Source organism: Balaenoptera ricei, chromosome 10 (genome assembly GCF_028023285.1).
Source record: "Balaenoptera ricei isolate mBalRic1 chromosome 10, mBalRic1.hap2, whole genome shotgun sequence".
Classification (NCBI taxonomy): domain Eukaryota; kingdom Metazoa; phylum Chordata; class Mammalia; order Artiodactyla; family Balaenopteridae; genus Balaenoptera; species Balaenoptera ricei.
In genome coordinates, this window is record NC_082648.1 from 68,717,285 (window position 1) to 68,734,645 (window position 17,361).

At 32.4% G+C, this 17,361-nt stretch overlaps 1 protein-coding gene across 1 annotated transcript in view; it reads right to left on the bottom strand.

Moving 5' to 3' along the window:
• Window positions 1-17,361, bottom strand: part of PPFIA2 (PTPRF interacting protein alpha 2) — a 405,353-nt gene that overhangs the window by 89,998 nt on the left and 297,994 nt on the right. Inside the window, exons 8-13 of the mRNA XM_059936601.1 lie at window positions 13,600-13,746; window positions 12,416-12,550; window positions 6,790-6,873; window positions 6,396-6,527; window positions 4,701-4,763; window positions 685-776 (exon numbers count right to left, since the gene is read on the bottom strand). Coding sequence (XP_059792584.1) covers window positions 685-776; window positions 4,701-4,763; window positions 6,396-6,527; window positions 6,790-6,873; window positions 12,416-12,550; window positions 13,600-13,746 — 653 coding nt within the window. The remainder of the gene's footprint in view (window positions 1-684; window positions 777-4,700; window positions 4,764-6,395; window positions 6,528-6,789; window positions 6,874-12,415; window positions 12,551-13,599; window positions 13,747-17,361) is intronic.

Here is a 17,361-nt window from a genome sequence, read left to right on the forward strand (position 1 = left end):
ACTGCGTTGTATAACAAATAAATGCTCAAATGGGTGAATCCCTCTATGGTTTTTTATCAACTTTAAATAAAAGGCTCTAAGCACAAAGGAAAATTATATGTGAATTACTGAGCTCGATCTGTCTATCTAGAGAGTAAACAAGCATCTCTTTGCTTTTTTTTTTTTTCTAAGATTAGGTATTGAGTCAAAGTAGATGAGTACAAACAAGTTTACTTGAAGTTTTTTTTTAAAACACATTTAATTTCTCCTTCCCTCTTTATTGTAATTAGTTTAACAAAATAGTCAGATACTAAGTGATCATACCAATGATGTTTCTTCAGCAACATTAAACATTGAAAACATTTCTGCATGTAGAGAAAATGACTCTTCCTGGAAAGAGATGTAATCTCTGTATATATGGTTCCACTTCTTCATTTACAATTTATAATATATAAGAAGACATAGTTCTATATATATTAAATACAGAATACAAAAGGTAATAATTTATATTTTTATTGCATACTTAAGGGAAGAATTTCTAAATTAGAGAATTATTTTTGAGTGTAGAAACTGTAAATCAGTAAGGGATCAAAACAGGGCAATGCCTGCTGAGAAACAGGAGGTATTTATTTTACTTGAGGAGATATGAAACCATAAGGAAATTCATATTGATTATTGGTGAAAAATCTTTTTATTTAATGTTACCTTGATATTGTGGGTTCAATTAAAGAGCCAGTTCTCATTTTCAACTGGTCAAGTTCAGATCTCAGCTTTTCAATTTCTTCTGCTAATCTTTCCTAAAAATCAAAGAGGCATTACTCAGATGATATGCATATGCCAATAGTACCAACACTCAACTATGATAAACCAAACAACCAAGCTTAATGACTTTTAAAAATGGAAAAAATGATTAACATATTTTTATTACATATTGTTAGACATGACAGCAAAAAAATGCCTGATTTTCTCCTTGAAATGAAAATATGACAGCAGAAATCAATAAAATTTTATCTACATTCCCTAACATAATGCTAAGTTTTTCTAAACGTATGGGAAAACTAAGGTCATGACCAGCTATGTATACATCACTTCAAAATCTGAGTAGAAAGTATAGCAGTTTAAAAAAATAAAGAAAAGGTCTACAGTAAGTAAAGGATTTCTACCATCCTATAATGGTCGAAGGACACATGGGTGAAAGAGAAGGAAGATTAAATTAAAAGGATGAGAAAAAAATTATCACTTGATATGAGTTAAAATTATTAGCTCGATATTGGTACAATAATTTATGCATCTGATAATTTTCTCAGATTGGCATTAACAGTTTCAGTCTGCAAATTTATGAAGATGAGGGTGATCTTATAGCCCTTAATTAAATACTCATGTAAGGACTTAATTTTGTTTTTGTGATTATAAATTTTATAACATTATAAATGTGTCCTTCCAGATTTTCTATTGCTGTTATTTTTCTCCCTCCATGTGGCCAATGCTGGACATTTTACTGGACTCATACTTCTTTTCTCACCACAATTTTTTGTCAGTGTGGTCTTTGCAATGTTTCTCTTACCTGCTCTTTTAAAAATTCTTTCTACCACCATCCTACATTACACACGTTTTTACCTTTTTCCTGAATTATTTTACCAGCTTCCACGATGTATTGCTACGTTCAATCTCTTTCCCACACATTCCTCTGCTAGATGTATCATTTTAAAAAACACGTTTGATCAAATAAAATCTTTGTTTATAATTATTTGATAGTTTCTTATTGTATTTATTAATTCATTTATTCATTATTTCCACAAATATGCACTGACCACCTCTTGTGTGCTAGGCCCTAAGATATAGTAGTGAACTAACAAATTTCTTGCCCTCATGTAATTTACAATCTAGTAGAAAAGACAATAAACAATTTGGATTTATAGGATGTTGGTAGGAAGGAGAAAATAGGAGAATAATGGAAGGGCTCTCCAATAAAGTGATATTTTAGCAAAGACCTAGAGAAAGGGAGGGAGTTAAAATATACATTAAGAAAAGGAATGGCAGATAGAAGAAATGGCAGGTGCAAATGCCTCTTAGGGGGACTATTTTGGTGAGGGAGAGGATAAGGTGGCCATTGTGACTGGATTGGAGAGATTAAGGAGAGAGACAAATGGGAATGGATTTAGAAAATCATACTTACAGGGTTTGGTAAGGGTAGACCTGAAAGCCTTGCAAACCACTTTTAAAGTGTTTGACTTTTACTCTGAGTGAGATAGGAAATGATTGGGGGATTTCTGAGCAGAGAAGTGACCTGATCATTCTGATGGCTGTGAAATGGACTGATGAATGGGATTAGGAAGTAGAGAAGATATAAAATTATTATGTTCTTCCAAAAACGGGCAAAAGAATTATGGCTTGGACAACAATGGTGTTAGAAAGAGAATGGCAAGGATATTGGTTGTATTTTGAAGATAGAATTAAGAGAATTTGCTATTGGACTGGCTATGGGGTGTGTGATAAAGAAAGAGGTCAAGAACAGCTCCAAAGTTTTTAGCCTGTGTAGTTAAGAGAAAGAAGTTGTGATTTACTGACAAGACTGCTGCTGGTGGTGATTAGGTTAGGTGGTGGTGGTGTTTGGGGGGTTGTGGAATTACTTGTTAAGACTGAGATGACCATGTGTCCAAATAGAGATACTGGGTTGACTCTTGAATATATGTACTCCCTCAGGGAAGAGGAAGTATAGTAGGTGATCTAAATTTGCAAATTCTCAATTTACAGATCGTATTTAAATCCATGAACTCACCAGGGACCGAACATAGAGAAGAAATCCAAGGACAGTCCTAGGAACTTCAAATTTTAGAGATCAAAATAATGAAGAGAAACATGAAAAGAAGAGGTTGAGTATATGAAGGATATTTACTAATAATGGACTGTGAGTTAAAGATAATCGAGTGAAAATTTGAGGAGTTACAGGAGATGTGGTTAGATGAGGAAACGTGCTCAGCTGTACGGAATGATATTCAGAAATGAGGTATGAGCTGGGATTTGCTGCCTCTAGTGATTGACATGAACAGGAATGCAAAGCATGGAATGATTAGTACTGTGGGTTGCCTGGGCAGACTTTTGGAGCTACAGGCTTGGGTAGGAGGTTGGGGAGTGGGTTCTGGGGATCTTGCCAGAAGCACACAGAGCTTTGGATAACATAACATTCCACAACAGGATTAAGTCCCGAATTCACAATCTGTTTACACCCTAGTTCTTTAAACACATACCAGTCACAGCAAACTTCTGGTGATACAGCAAACTTCTGGTGATTCGGCAAATCAACCATCTTTGTTTTCTCTGGGCTATTGCATAGTTATCGTCTTCTTCCCTACCCTTCTTTATTTGTTAAGATCAAATGTGCCTTCAAGAGCCTGATGAAACGTTATCTTCTTCATTGTAGACTTTCTGAACTACTTCAGAAAGAATTAGATGCTATCTTCTAGGCACCATATTGTATTGCTCTAATACACCTGTCTTTCGGGGTTTAAGGGTGTGTACATCCTGACTGTGGGACTAAATAGTTATTTTTTAAATTAACATCATAATATGTGGTATTCAATACAGTTAAATGTACAATTGTTCTCTCTTATCTTTATTCTCTCATCTTTTCCAATACCTTCCAAATGACATACTGTTGCCAGATCTCCTTCCCTTCCCTCCTTCCTTCCCTCCCTTCCTCCCTCTCTTCCTCCCTTCCTTCCTTCCTTCTATTACTCCCTCTCTCTCTCCTTTCTCTGTTTCCATTCCTTCCATCTTTTGTTTAATATACATCTATAAGTCATTTCTTAAGCTGGTGATTTTATATTATTTCATTTACCGATGCTGAACAAAATGAAATAAGACAAAATTGCTAACAAGAATTTTACATGTTAAGGAAGGAGGAAAACACATTAACAATTACAGTTTTTAACATTTTATAATCTGGTCCTTATCTGCCTAGTCTATCACATACCCTACAATAAGAATAACTGATTCCAGCCAAACTGTTATGTCCATTATTATTTAAGATATCAAACTCACTACTCACCTCCTCCCCACTCTAAGCACTTGCAATCATGGCACAGGCACTGTATTTGAAAGTTTTGCAAAACAGTCCTACCTTTCCTTAAAGCATTCTGAAGCCTTCTTTATAGCAGCAATGTATATTGATCTCTCCTACCTATAGTTCTTACTGTCTTTCATTCATTTGACACTTGGCATCTGTGACTCTACAACTCATTGCTTTGTGTTTTCTCTCCTCAATTAGACTTTTCAGGTACTTTAGAACTAAGGTCATGTTTGCAAATATAACAGCACAATTTTATGCACAGTAGGTATTTAATACATTTCTGCTAAAATAGTATCTCAAACTAGACACAAATCAGTGCATACATTTTTATCCCATTTATATAAAGCATGAAAAAAGTCAAAACCATTTTTTTTCTGTTAGAAGTCAAGATAGTGATTATCCTTTAGGATAAGAGTAGTGATTATATGCTAACTAAGTGGGGCTTCCAGGATGTTGATTTTCAGTGTGTTTAGTTTGTAAAAATTCATCAAGCTCTCCCTATATATGTATACTTTTCTGTATGTATAATATAAAAGTAAAAATATTTTTAAAAGATAACATCCTAAAATTATTTATTATCAAATTTATTTTATAACAAAATATTCACCAATGCGAAATAGAAAAGTGGGCAAAATGTAAGCTTCCATAATACCTTATCATGTAAAGATTCTTCCAGATTCTTTCTGAAAGTTTCTGATTCTTGAATTAAGACATTCTACAGAAAAGAAAAAAAACAGATAAATAATAAAACAGAAAATAATTAAATGTGTAGGTTAATTTTTTATCACTCAAGAATCTTCTTTGATTCCTTCCTTGGTGCATCTATTTTTTGGTTTCCATGGAAACCAAGTTTCAATGGAATCTTTAAACAAGACACCTTAACATTTTTAGAAATACATAATTTAAATAGGAAATGTCATTTTGTAACACTTGGATTGACAAATAAGATAAACATTAACTTTTAAGCTATTTCTGACTGCCTCTTCCCAGTCTTTTTAAAATCTGAAATAATTAGGTTACTTTTCAAATGAGAAAAAGTGAATAAAAAGCAAAATATTAGCCAAAGCTATCATAGAGAAGAATTCAGGTAAACTCATTTTTATTACCCGAAGAAAGAAGAAATTGTAAGATCAAATTTTTTTAAAAGTTCATTTTCTGGATCTTTATTTCAAATACAGAATTAACAATTTCTAATAATGTTTAAATTATTAGATAAATAAAAATGAAATATTAGCTTTTTAAAAAACTAATGTTACATATCATGATGTGGAAATAACTTGCATCATAGATTTGAGAAAAATCCTTGCCATAAAAGTATTACTGTTGTAAAAGCTTTATGCTTTTCTTATAGTATTACAAAGCATGATTTAAAATAATGTATTCTTTTCAAATTTATAGAGTTAAATTAAAATAAGAGTGTGGTTATTCGCATGCATTTGGTGCTGAATGGGAAGAAGGCATGCCTTATGACTTCTTAATGGGTATATTAATCAAACTACTTTAACATTTCATTGAAACATTTTTCCTGTTTTGGTTTATTGTATGGAGCAGGGGAAAATGTCTAGCTTAAGTAGCGATTGGCATTCAATCTAAATTTCCAAAATGATTTCTACGCCTAGGTTTTAGTCCCTACCTTTTTTTATACTCTGAAATTGGCAACCAGCTCACTAACTCTTGCTGGTCTGGTAGTCACCAACTACTAATCGGACATATTAACTGTGAATGAAATTGTAGATTGTACGAAACACTTTTTTGGAAACAATGCAGCTGAAAGTTTTGCATTTCTAAACTCTGTGGTGGGACTGACACTAGTGCTGTTGGTGATATAAACTCACTCACATTTTGGCTTTTAGACTAGCAGTAGATTCAGTTACTTGAAACATTTGTATGGTTCAAAACAAGCCTCCCCACACACTCCAAAATACTAATTTTTGTCTTACTCTTCTTTTTTTTTTTTTTTTTTTTTAAGTGTAAAGGGTTTTTTTTAATTAATTAATTAATTAATTAATTAATTAATAATTTTTACTCTTCTTTTTTGCATACCACGTGAAAGACAAATGAAATATTTTCATCTCAAAAGTGCAACACGTTTTAATACCTTTGTCTATTATGATCATGCTAATATGTAAGATTTATATAACATGTAACATTTTTTATTCATTTAAAAATTGATCTTACATGTTTTTACAGAAACTATTTGTTCACTTTTAAGAATATATCAGGCTTTTTTTTAAATTAAGGAAAGTAAATGGATCATCTGAACAATGCAATGATTGTAGCAGAGTGTAAAACAAACATGATCATAAGAACATAGCTAATAATCATGTGATTCTACTGGTCCTTTTACCTTCTCTTCTAGAGCAGCCATTCGTTCCTTTAAGTGTAGCTGTAAGCGTTCATTGGATTCAGTCAGAAGTCTATCCACAGTATCGGATAATCTTTTGTTATGCTCCTCATTCATTTTCTCTCTTTGCCTAGCCTTACATTCAAAATATAAATAAATAAATTTAACATAAAAATCACTTAAAAATATTTGGGTTTGTTTTTGTATTTTTTCTAGTTTTAAAACTGGATTTAATTTTATGTCTGTTTTGATTAAATTGGCAGAAACTTTTTTAATGCACAGGGCATATTCATATGATTTTAAATATAACCCATAATTGAGAAAGACATTCAGTTCTTATATGTAGAATATAAATCCGTAAACTGATGCTTGAGAGGGATGGTCTTAAAATACATACTCTTTGAAGTTCTTGATTTTTCTCTTCAAGTTGACCTTCTAGATGCCTCATACGTTCTTCAATGTTTCCATGTCTTTCTTCAGCCTGTTAAGAAATATGAAGAATGCACCTGACATGTAAGATATGGTTAACACTTTTCCTCTAAATAAACTGAAATAAAATGTAAAGCAAGCTACTACCAACTGCAAATGTAGTTTTCAAAAAATAAACTTATTTTAAACAGGCAGCTGAACAGCATTGCTTGAAATGTGTCAGCTACAAAGGCCTGTTACATCCAAGCATCAGCAAAACATTGGAGTTATTTATGAGCAATGAAATCAGCCAAATGTAACATGCAGACTGTGCATGGTTTGAACACAAACCTGCCATTGTCCAATCTTAAGCTCCTGAAGCACTGAACTGCACAGATGGTCGATTATCAATAAATAAAAGTAACATAATTTTTACAAATGAAAAGAAAAACTTAGATGAATTCTATTTAGCAATAGAAAGTAAAGTCCAGTAGGACTACCTTCCTACGTATGGAGATCATTTCTTGTAGTTTAGCTTCCATAACATATTGATAATCATCAGATGAGGTAGAAGAGGTTGGATCAGACTAACGAGTCAAGGAAAAGGAGAGGGACAAAATTGAAAAATCAGAACTAAAGGCACTGACACTGAACAGAACATAGCACAGAATGCTTAAAAGAAAAATGTGACAGCAAATTTAATACTTTAATAGAATTTTATGTGGAAAGAACTACACTGATATCTGGTGAACATGATGAAGTTGATGGTTATAAGTGAAAAATAATGATATGCTCAAATAAAAAGCTACCAACCTAAGGTATGGAAGGTTAGTGATGGCTGACAATGAAAGACCACTACAGAATGAATTAAAGCAACTCTGAAAGAATCATGTAATAATTGGAATTATGGGAAACCAAACACTAGAATATGTCTCTGATAGATTGTTAAAAGTTTTATATTTTGGTTTGTTTGTTTGTTTATCATATTACTTAAAAATAACGGAAACAAAGTACCTCAATATTGAGGAGTAGGCCAAGGCAATGACTCAGGTGAAATAAATTTAGAACAAAATTTATTATAAACCCAGCTCTGTAGAAATCAGAGAAAAAGCTAAGCCACGGGGTTAATTATTATGAGTATTCTCCAATTCAACCAGGATTGAGTTTCCTCAGCAGCACTGGCAAACTTGCAAAATGACTTCTGGTCTCTGAATATACACTATGGCTGTAGGTGTAGAACCTCAGCACCTATTCTTAGACATAGCCTTAATTCGACATTTTAAATGAAAATGATTAAAAGTCCTCAAATAAAGTGACAATAATGCTGTGAGGACAAGAAACTTATTGTAAATTCTCCTGAATGATACTAGGGACCACTCTAAAACTGATTCTGCATTGATTTGTTGCTATGGAAACAAAATAGTGCCCTAAAGTTAATAGGCAGCACAGTGCCTTTTGTGAGCTAATGTTTGCCCAGTGCCAAGGTTAGTTACATGTCTTGGAGGTGAATGTCAGGTAACCACAGATGCAGAGTGTTCAACACATGTGACATTGCTGATAGCTGAATTGTATTAGTATGTTATGCACAGATTACATGTAAAGTTACATCAACATTTTAATCATAATTACAAGTTAAATAATCACAACAGCCAAAGTATCCTATGTCAGGATAACAAAATTTAACTCCAGAGCATATTCTATTACATTTTATAAGTTTATTCTAAAACAGTGAAACTTACTTTATGCAAATATAGGACTATATATAAATATATCATGCAGTACCTGAAAAGAAATAGTAACCTATTCATGTATTGGTTCATATGCATATGTACTATTTTATGCAACAAATTCCAACTTAATCTATAAAATAAACATTTAACATTTAACTGCTGTGCTTATGCAAATAATAACTCAACATTTACATTTTGAAAGATTTTCCTTCTGATATTCTTATTTCATAAATCGGGAAAATAATGAAGAAATAACAAATAACCAATTTCTCTCCCCAAATTTCCAACCAGAAGCAACACAGAATGCTACCATAGTCTTCAACTGCCACAAAATGATTTTATAATATTTTTTAAAATTTATAATTCAATTAAGAATACAGGGGGGTGGGATGGGGAGGGTGGGAGGGAGGGAGATGCAGGAGGGAGGAGATATGGGAACGTGTGTATATGTGTAGCTGATTCACTTTGTTATAAAGCAGAAACTAACACACCATTGTGAAGCAATTATACTTCAATAAAGACGTTTAAAAAAAAAAAAGAATACAGTAAATGGATCAAAATATTGCTGAAATTATATATTTTAAATTCTTAAACATATCTGTAATCTCTCAAAAGTACATTTTAACAAGCAGTTAATGTTATGACAATTAATCTGGTGACTGACTCAAGGTAGTCAAGGCATGAACATTTCAATTTCCAAAACTGTTTATTCAAATATACATGTAAGTCAGTAGATCTTTCAAAGGTCCTTAAAACTTCTAGCTGTCTCCATCTTAACTACTGAAAACACACCAAACGTGAAAATTCAGTTCAGAGATTAAACGAGAATTCTGTCATGTTTAAATCACTGTTATTGTTGATACTTTTTATTGGTACTAAAAATGAATGAAATACCTTATGGAATTCAAGATGAATTATGTCCTTGCTGAGGAATATGCATTTTAATTAAAGAAGTAAACATCATAAATCATAAGACTGGGATCCCAAAATGTTTATTATTTAATTGTATATACACTCACCAAAGCCAAATTTTTAATTTTATCCCTAGCCATTATTCAATACTTCAGACTTTCTAAAAGCCTTAAATGAGCTTTAGCTACCTATTTTTACACACACACACACACACACACACACACACACACACACACACACACACCACACTGGCAGAAAAAAAGATACTCTTATCAACCAAAGAATAAATTCAGACATCACCTCTAAACAAACACTGGATCAATTTGCAACCACTATTGATTTATGTTCACCTTAACCTTATGAAGACTGCAATTTAAGCAACCGGTGTAAATACTATAGTCACATAAGAACAATCTGCTATTTTTTGACTCCCTGATGGGATATAGGGCTTATCTTGGTTTCACTCTTTAATGTGACAAGGCAATTTTCAAACAAGCTAAAGTTTTAGAAGAAAACTTTACAGTTCTCTTTTATAGGCAGAAATAGTTTTGAGAAGAATGTGAATATATTTGGAAATGGAGAAGCAATCAAATTTAAAAAGAGGAGGGCCAAAGAGAAGAAAACAATAGTGGCAGATAATAAAAGTAGAAAAAATACTTATAGGCCAATTAAAATATATGAGGGATTGTTAACAGTATCATTCAAAATATAGGAGAGGGAGCCTAGGTTTAAACTAAGCATAAATCATAAATCAGTGAGAAGTCTAAAACATTATGAAGTAGAAAAGACTATGGAGGTCAATAATAAGATATTGAAAACAAATTGGAATTGAAATAATGAATAACTAAAACCGGTTCTAGAGACAGTCCCTAAAGGTCTTGAGAACAGAGATAAGAAAATGGTCAAAAATCATTTTAGCCATAAAACTTGGGAGAGCAAATGAAAGACTGATCTTCAAATGTTATAAAAGGGTTACAAGCAGAGGGAGTACACTGAAAATAAAATCTCAGCACCAGAGGCGTGTGAATAATGAATTAAATATGGCGATAATCTAAAAACTGTATATCTGAAATAATGTTGATACAGAGCCAGTCAGGAGAGAAAGCAGTAAAAAGGACAAGCAGAGTGAATTCTAACATTTTCATACTTTTTAAGAGAGATAAAACTGCTGAAAAGTGAGGAAATCAAAAGGGTCTATTCCCTTTTAATTCCCTTTCTATCCCCTTTTAATTCCAGATGAAGTAGAATTTTAGCAATATATTATCAGGTAGGAGTGAACTGAGGAAATTATTTTGGGTGCATAAGTGAATATATATATCAAATATGACCTCAATAAAATAAAATAGAGGGCAAAACAGATGAGACACCTATTTTAGGTTTTTTTTTTTACATTCTAAATTAAGGATTCTTAGGAATATTTAAAGCCTCATACATCAAGTATTATATTTTAAATTATGCTTTATTCTTTGGGGCAATTTTTTGCTGAATTTTAAATTGTGTTTTTGGGGGAGAGATTCCAGACTTTCTTGTATTTTACTTACGACAATATTGATGATTATTTTACACTAAAATATTACAAAAGTTACTTTTATTATTTAGCCACTTGCCTAACTAACTCCCCCTAAAATAGTTCAGTTCAATAAGATAACTCTTCATAAAAGTTCTTTATATTCCTCAGATGAAAAACCAAAGTATACATATCTTAATCCATATTATAGGAATTTTAAATGTGTTTGCAAGAAAAAATAGCATACTACTACTACTATGTTTGCACTTTTTATATAATTTCAATAATATTTCTAAAATTAAATAAGTTTATATTTATTTTAGAAATCACACATTTCTGAAATTTCCAGAGTGGTTTATGGCGTGGTCTGTGACTATGGAAGGATCCAGATTGTATCACCCTAATCAGACTAAAGTTTCATTCGGCTAGTTAGTCCAATACTCTACAACCAACTATTCCAATACTTTCTGCTTTGTCAACTGTTTGTCTTTTCACTACCTGTTTAACTACCCTATTTTAACTAATAGGCATCAGTTTACTGTTCCTCTTTAATTATTTACTTTTCCAAAAGTAACTATATGTGTCTACTTTTATTTTGCTGCATCAATTGTTTTGGATAATCCCTAATGCCAGAATTTATAACTTGCAGTTCATATATCTATCTGACCCATTTACTGCAGTGGTGTGGAAAACAGCACATGGTAATGACTGTGTGAACATCTAAAATGTGTGTACATTTTTGAATTGATATTAAAAGTCAAACATGCTTTTAGTGACAAAATCTGTACTTTTATTCTAGTGACATGTGACTTTCAAGCAATGCCATTCTATTTGACTGTGAAAGGTAAGAATAGTCATTTTAGCATTATAATGGTTGCTAAGTTCTAAAATATGCATATAATTGCAGAATCTAATGTCCATAACACAGCAGTTAATTTTGAACATTCTTCAGAATATTATTGATTTTAATTGGTTCAGAAGAAATTACAACTATTAAAATCACTTTCTGACTATTTAATGGCTTTAGACTTCTACAAATCTAATGTCCAACTTCTAACAAAATTTTTTCATACCATAGTCAGAAAGGAATCAACTGCTTATGATATTTCCTACATTTCTAATACTGTACAATTTATGTTGAGCTTACTAAATTATTATGTCTCATGTATATCCATATGTGCAAATATAACCATGGAAAATTAACTCTAAGGACGTGATATTTTGTTTGTTTTTGTTAATGTTTAAATAGGCAAAGGAATCATCACATCATATATATATCAGTCATTCATTTCAACATAAATAAGATATGTGTAACATAAAAATTCATCTAAATAACAGACCAATATAGTAAAGATTAAATAAACTTAATCTTCATGAAGCCTAAAGAAAACCTTTGTATATTCCATTTTGATTACTAGTCATTTCTATAAGTATATCTAGGTTGACCAATTGTTTTATTGCAGTACCTTTGTCAGGGCTGCAATTCTCTGAGCCAGTTCAGCCTCTACTTCAGGTAAGGTCTCAGCTTTTCTCATAGTTTGCTGCAACTTTTGCTCAGCTAGCTCAAGACGCTCTTGTAACTGTCTGTTCTTCTCTTCCATCTGAAATGGGGACGAAAAAAGAGACACTTAAATTGTCACAGTTAGGATAGCAAACACCAGTCACCAGGGGCTATGGGCTTCAAGCCACTCTTCTAGAGTTAAAATAAGCTACTACTACCATACCTACTGTGCAAAGAGATTATTGTTCTCATGTTTTCATATATTACTTATCCATATTCCTTAATAAATTCAGCACATTAAAAAAAGAAAACCTTTTACTGAGGGCAGCAAAAAGAAAAGAAGTTAATAGTGAGTATTAACTTGGACAAATGGAATACAACTTAGTACTAAGACTTCAGATACACCGTAATAGCAACATACTGAGAATCGTAACATTAGCTGGAGTAGGAGAGGGAATGTAGCATAATGATTGAGAGTCCAGGCTCTAGAGATGAAGTTGGCAGACTTTTCCTGTGAAGGCCAAATGGTAATAAAGTCTCTGTTCCAACTATTCAATTTTACTGTTGTAGCACAAAAGCAGTCATAGACAATGATTAAATGAATGGGTATGCTATGTTTCAATAAAACTTTATTTATAAAACAGAGCCATAGTTTTGGCACATGGGCCATAGTTTGCCCACTCCTTCTCTAGAGCCGAATAGACCTAGGTTTCCATTATTGACTCTGCAATTACCATATGTGTGACCTTAGGAGAGCATTCATGTCTCTGAACCTTAGTTTCCTCAGTATAATAATTGTACTTACTTTACTCCTCAGTATAATAATTGTATAATAATTATTATACTTTACAGTATAGTAATTGTACTTACAGGTGGTGGTTGGATTTAAGTGAGGTAATACATGTAAACTGTTTAGCACAGTTTCTGGTTCATGTCTAGATCCAAAGTAAATATTAGTCATTATTTTTATCATTATTAAGATAGATTTCTAGATTACACACTAAAAATCACATCTGTTTAGTTAGCTTGGTTATAAATTTTAGAGAATGATTGATTACCAAGGAATACCATATTTTATGTACTTCACGTTTTGTGAGAATGGTGAGAACACACACAGACCAGAACAGAACCAAGACAGAGATACTGAACCTGCCGTAGGATGGCCTCTTTATTTGCTAACTCATTTTCTAGTTTGTCATTCATGTCATGTATGGAGGTAGATTCTCTCTGAGCACTGAGGTAACGCTTCTCAAGGGTCGTGATTCTTTCTTCCATATCTTCCTTCTGTGCCATGGCCTACAATTAAAATAATTTAAAAAATCAGATTCTTAGTTTATATATTGTCTTATTATTTAAATTAAATAGTGAGATATAAAAGAAACTATTGCTTTCTTGAGGTAAATATTCATTCCTTTCTTTTCATTAAGGGGATGCAAGATTTCATGTGAGTTTTCTCAACTTATCTGTCAGAATTCTTCTCACGTCTTGGGTTAGCAAAAAGCTTTCTCTCTCTGAGAATGCAATGGAGTACATTTTAAAACTCCCTACTGTAGAATTGGTATTCTTAGAAAAGAAGTAGAAGAAAAATTAGTTCATTACACAGTAGAAATAAGTATAATTATGGGTAGAGTTGCAAACCATAAAATTGGTAAAATGGTGGCTATAGTTCCAAATTGCAAAGGGATTTTCAAAGAAGGATAATAAATATCATCAGTATCCCTATTGTCATGTATAAGTAAGAATAGCTCAGTGGTTAAAAGACAAGGCAAAAATGAAAAAAAAAGTAAATTTGAATCACACTCACAAATGAATTGACGAATTTACTTTGGAACTTAACCATTTCCCTTGTTTAATTGGAATATGATATATTCCAATTAAAAAGAATTTAGAGAACTCAATGAACACAAATCTCTAGGGGAAAATCAGTTATTGGTGCAAATGAAGCGATAATTTTAAATACTATATTATTAATATAATATTAACTATTGTATTAAGCAAAAATTTTAAACCATATAATTCATAGATAACATAGAAATGATTTTATCTTCCTAGTAGCTTACATGGGAATTTATTAGTAGGTAGATAACCTACTTTTTTGAGATATTGGGAAAAATCAGCTGCAGAAGTGAGCATCTTGGGCCTGGTGTGGTTTTCTGATAATTTGGGAAGCTCCTTTGCATAAGGAGCCTGACATTGAGGAGATGGTGGTGTTTTCCATTTATTACCATCCAGGTTTCTTTGACCACTTGTTCCTAAGCAGTCTCTTTGCTACTCTCCTACAAGATCCAGAGTCAATCCTGCCACATGCACAGAACAGATAAATTCCCTTCTAATTTTCCAAAAGAAATAGAAGCCCTTAAATGGACAGTCCTTCAGCTTCCTTATCTTCCCTCACCACCATCTGGTGGTAACTACATCCACACAAATCCTTAACCTCTATCTTTCAGTTTAGAACAGGTGTTCCACCTTCCCTCAAAGTTCAGTCATTATCTGTACTCTGGGTTTTATGCCTTTTCTACTTCAGGGATCTTGGTCACTTTTTCTCCTGAATTTTCAAGGTGCTAGTAGAGGTAAATCCCATAACAATAGCTAGAAAAATGAAACAGACTTATAAAAAATTTGGTACAGATCAGAGGTGGCGAGCAGAGGAAAGAGAGGTGATTCAAAGAAAATAAAAATAAGAATGATAAATTATCTGCATGACCATTGTCCATAATCTGAATTGAAATTATGAAACCAAACTGTTGGAGTGGGTGGGAAGACTTACCATTTAAAATTAAGCAAATTTATTTATCAGGTAATTAATAAAATCCTAGAAAAACAGAAAGCTGTACAAAAGGAAATATTATCATTGAAAATGACTACTTGGATCATTTGTGGAACTATTTACATAGTCATAATAATGGTAAAACTGAATGTGATTTTGAGATGATTATAGTGGAAGGATGGGTGTAAGAGAAAGGAAGGGAAAGAATAAGAGAGTTAAAATCCTCATATAATATAATAGCAAGACATAGGATAAGTTTAAATAAGAGAAAATACCAGAAGTAATGGCTAAAAGGGTTGAAATTAAGAATTTCAGGGAAGTGAGATGGGAGGTAGGTGGTGGCTTTGTGTATATGTATGTGTTTTGTGCACATGTGTGTTTAGATATGTATTCTCTTGATAGTATTTGACTTTGAAAGTTATGTGTATATAAAAAATTAAAATTAATTAAAAAGTCATATTCTACAAAGAAACTCATCATGTTGTCCTTAGTCTCCCTGCCTTCCCCTACCTTGTTATTACTTGACTAGTGAATGACACGGTGCTGCACAGAAATTTAGGATCATCCTGGAAAACTCCTCTACCCTAACTCCCACTTAATAGCCTAATCTGTCATCTTGCCATTAGTCTTTTTTCCTGCTTACTTATTCCCAACCTGCTGACCGACTTGCTTCTTGACAATACCTTTGTATGTTCCCCTCCATCTTCAATTTAAAATCTGAGCTACAAAGCCTTGCAAATACATAGCTTAATGTCTTGACACTTTCTTTATGTACAGTATCTCTATGTACTGAGATGAATAGTGAAAAATTCATGTTCACTTAGGACTTGGGAACGTGATATCATCTGTAAATAAGGTTTTACAGATGTAATCAAGTTAAGATGAGATCATACAGGATAGGGTGGGCCTTAAATCCAGTGACTGGTGTTCTTACAGGGAAAGGAAGATTTGGGGACAGAGATATACAGAGAAAAATGCAATGTGAAAAGGGAGACAGAGATTATCTTTATACTGCCACCAGCCAAGAACACCAAGGATTGCTAGCAACCACCAGAAGCTAGAAGGCGCAATGAAGAATACTTCACCAGAGCCTTCAGAGGGAATACTGTATGGCTCTGTTGATACCTTGATTTTGGACTTATAGTCTCCAGAACTATGAGAGAATAAATTACTGTTGTTTTAAGCCGTCCCTTTTATTGTAATTTGTTATGGCAGCCCTAGGAAACTAACACACTCTGCGACATTTCTACCTGGAATGAGGTTTTGTTGACTTTTTGACTACCTTAGTCTTGCTGAACTTCAAGACCAAACTAAAGACTACTTGGTTAATTATGTTAATATTAATGTTCAAATGTATGAAACAATTAATCCATCAATTTGGCAAAAATTATCCAAACTAATTTTTTTCAACATTATATATGCATCCCTAGATTTTAGCCATCCAAATAAAAGCTACTATTTAAAAAGCTTCTGCTTAAGATTTTGACTTTTTCTGTTTCCTATATTTTTTAGTCCAATGAGGGTAGAGTTTTCAATATTAGACTATTCCTTCAGAGTGCTGCTTACAATTGTTAATTCTGTATTGTTAATTTCATTTTCATACAGAACTCTGGGAATGTTATGTCAATTTTGTAGCCCAAGAAAAAATTCTAAATTTAGCCTACATATATAAACGTCTTACAAAATTATAATAGCCATAAATTCAGTTAAAGGCATACACATGTTTCTTTAGAACATGAGCACGAAGTAGTACATACTTGCTTTAAATCCTAGTTTTTGATACTTATTAACCCTGTTATGGGTAAACACTGCTTAGCTTTTCTAAACTTCATCTTCTTTCTTTTTTCTTTTCTTTTTTTTTCAGTTTTTGTTTGGGATGTTAATACATGACATTGTTGTGATATATTTTAAGTGCTTTGCATGATGTCTTATGTACAATATACACTCAGTAAATTCTAGCTCCTTTTTTATCATTATTCATTTTTATTACCATGTACAATACACACTAAATAAATAATAGCTTTTTATTATTATTTATATATTATTTTTTCTTACTATTATGCCTATAATTAGCTGATTTGACTATGGCATATATTACATATAGGAGTCGTTGGATGTGACTTTGGTATTTCATTTTTAATTCA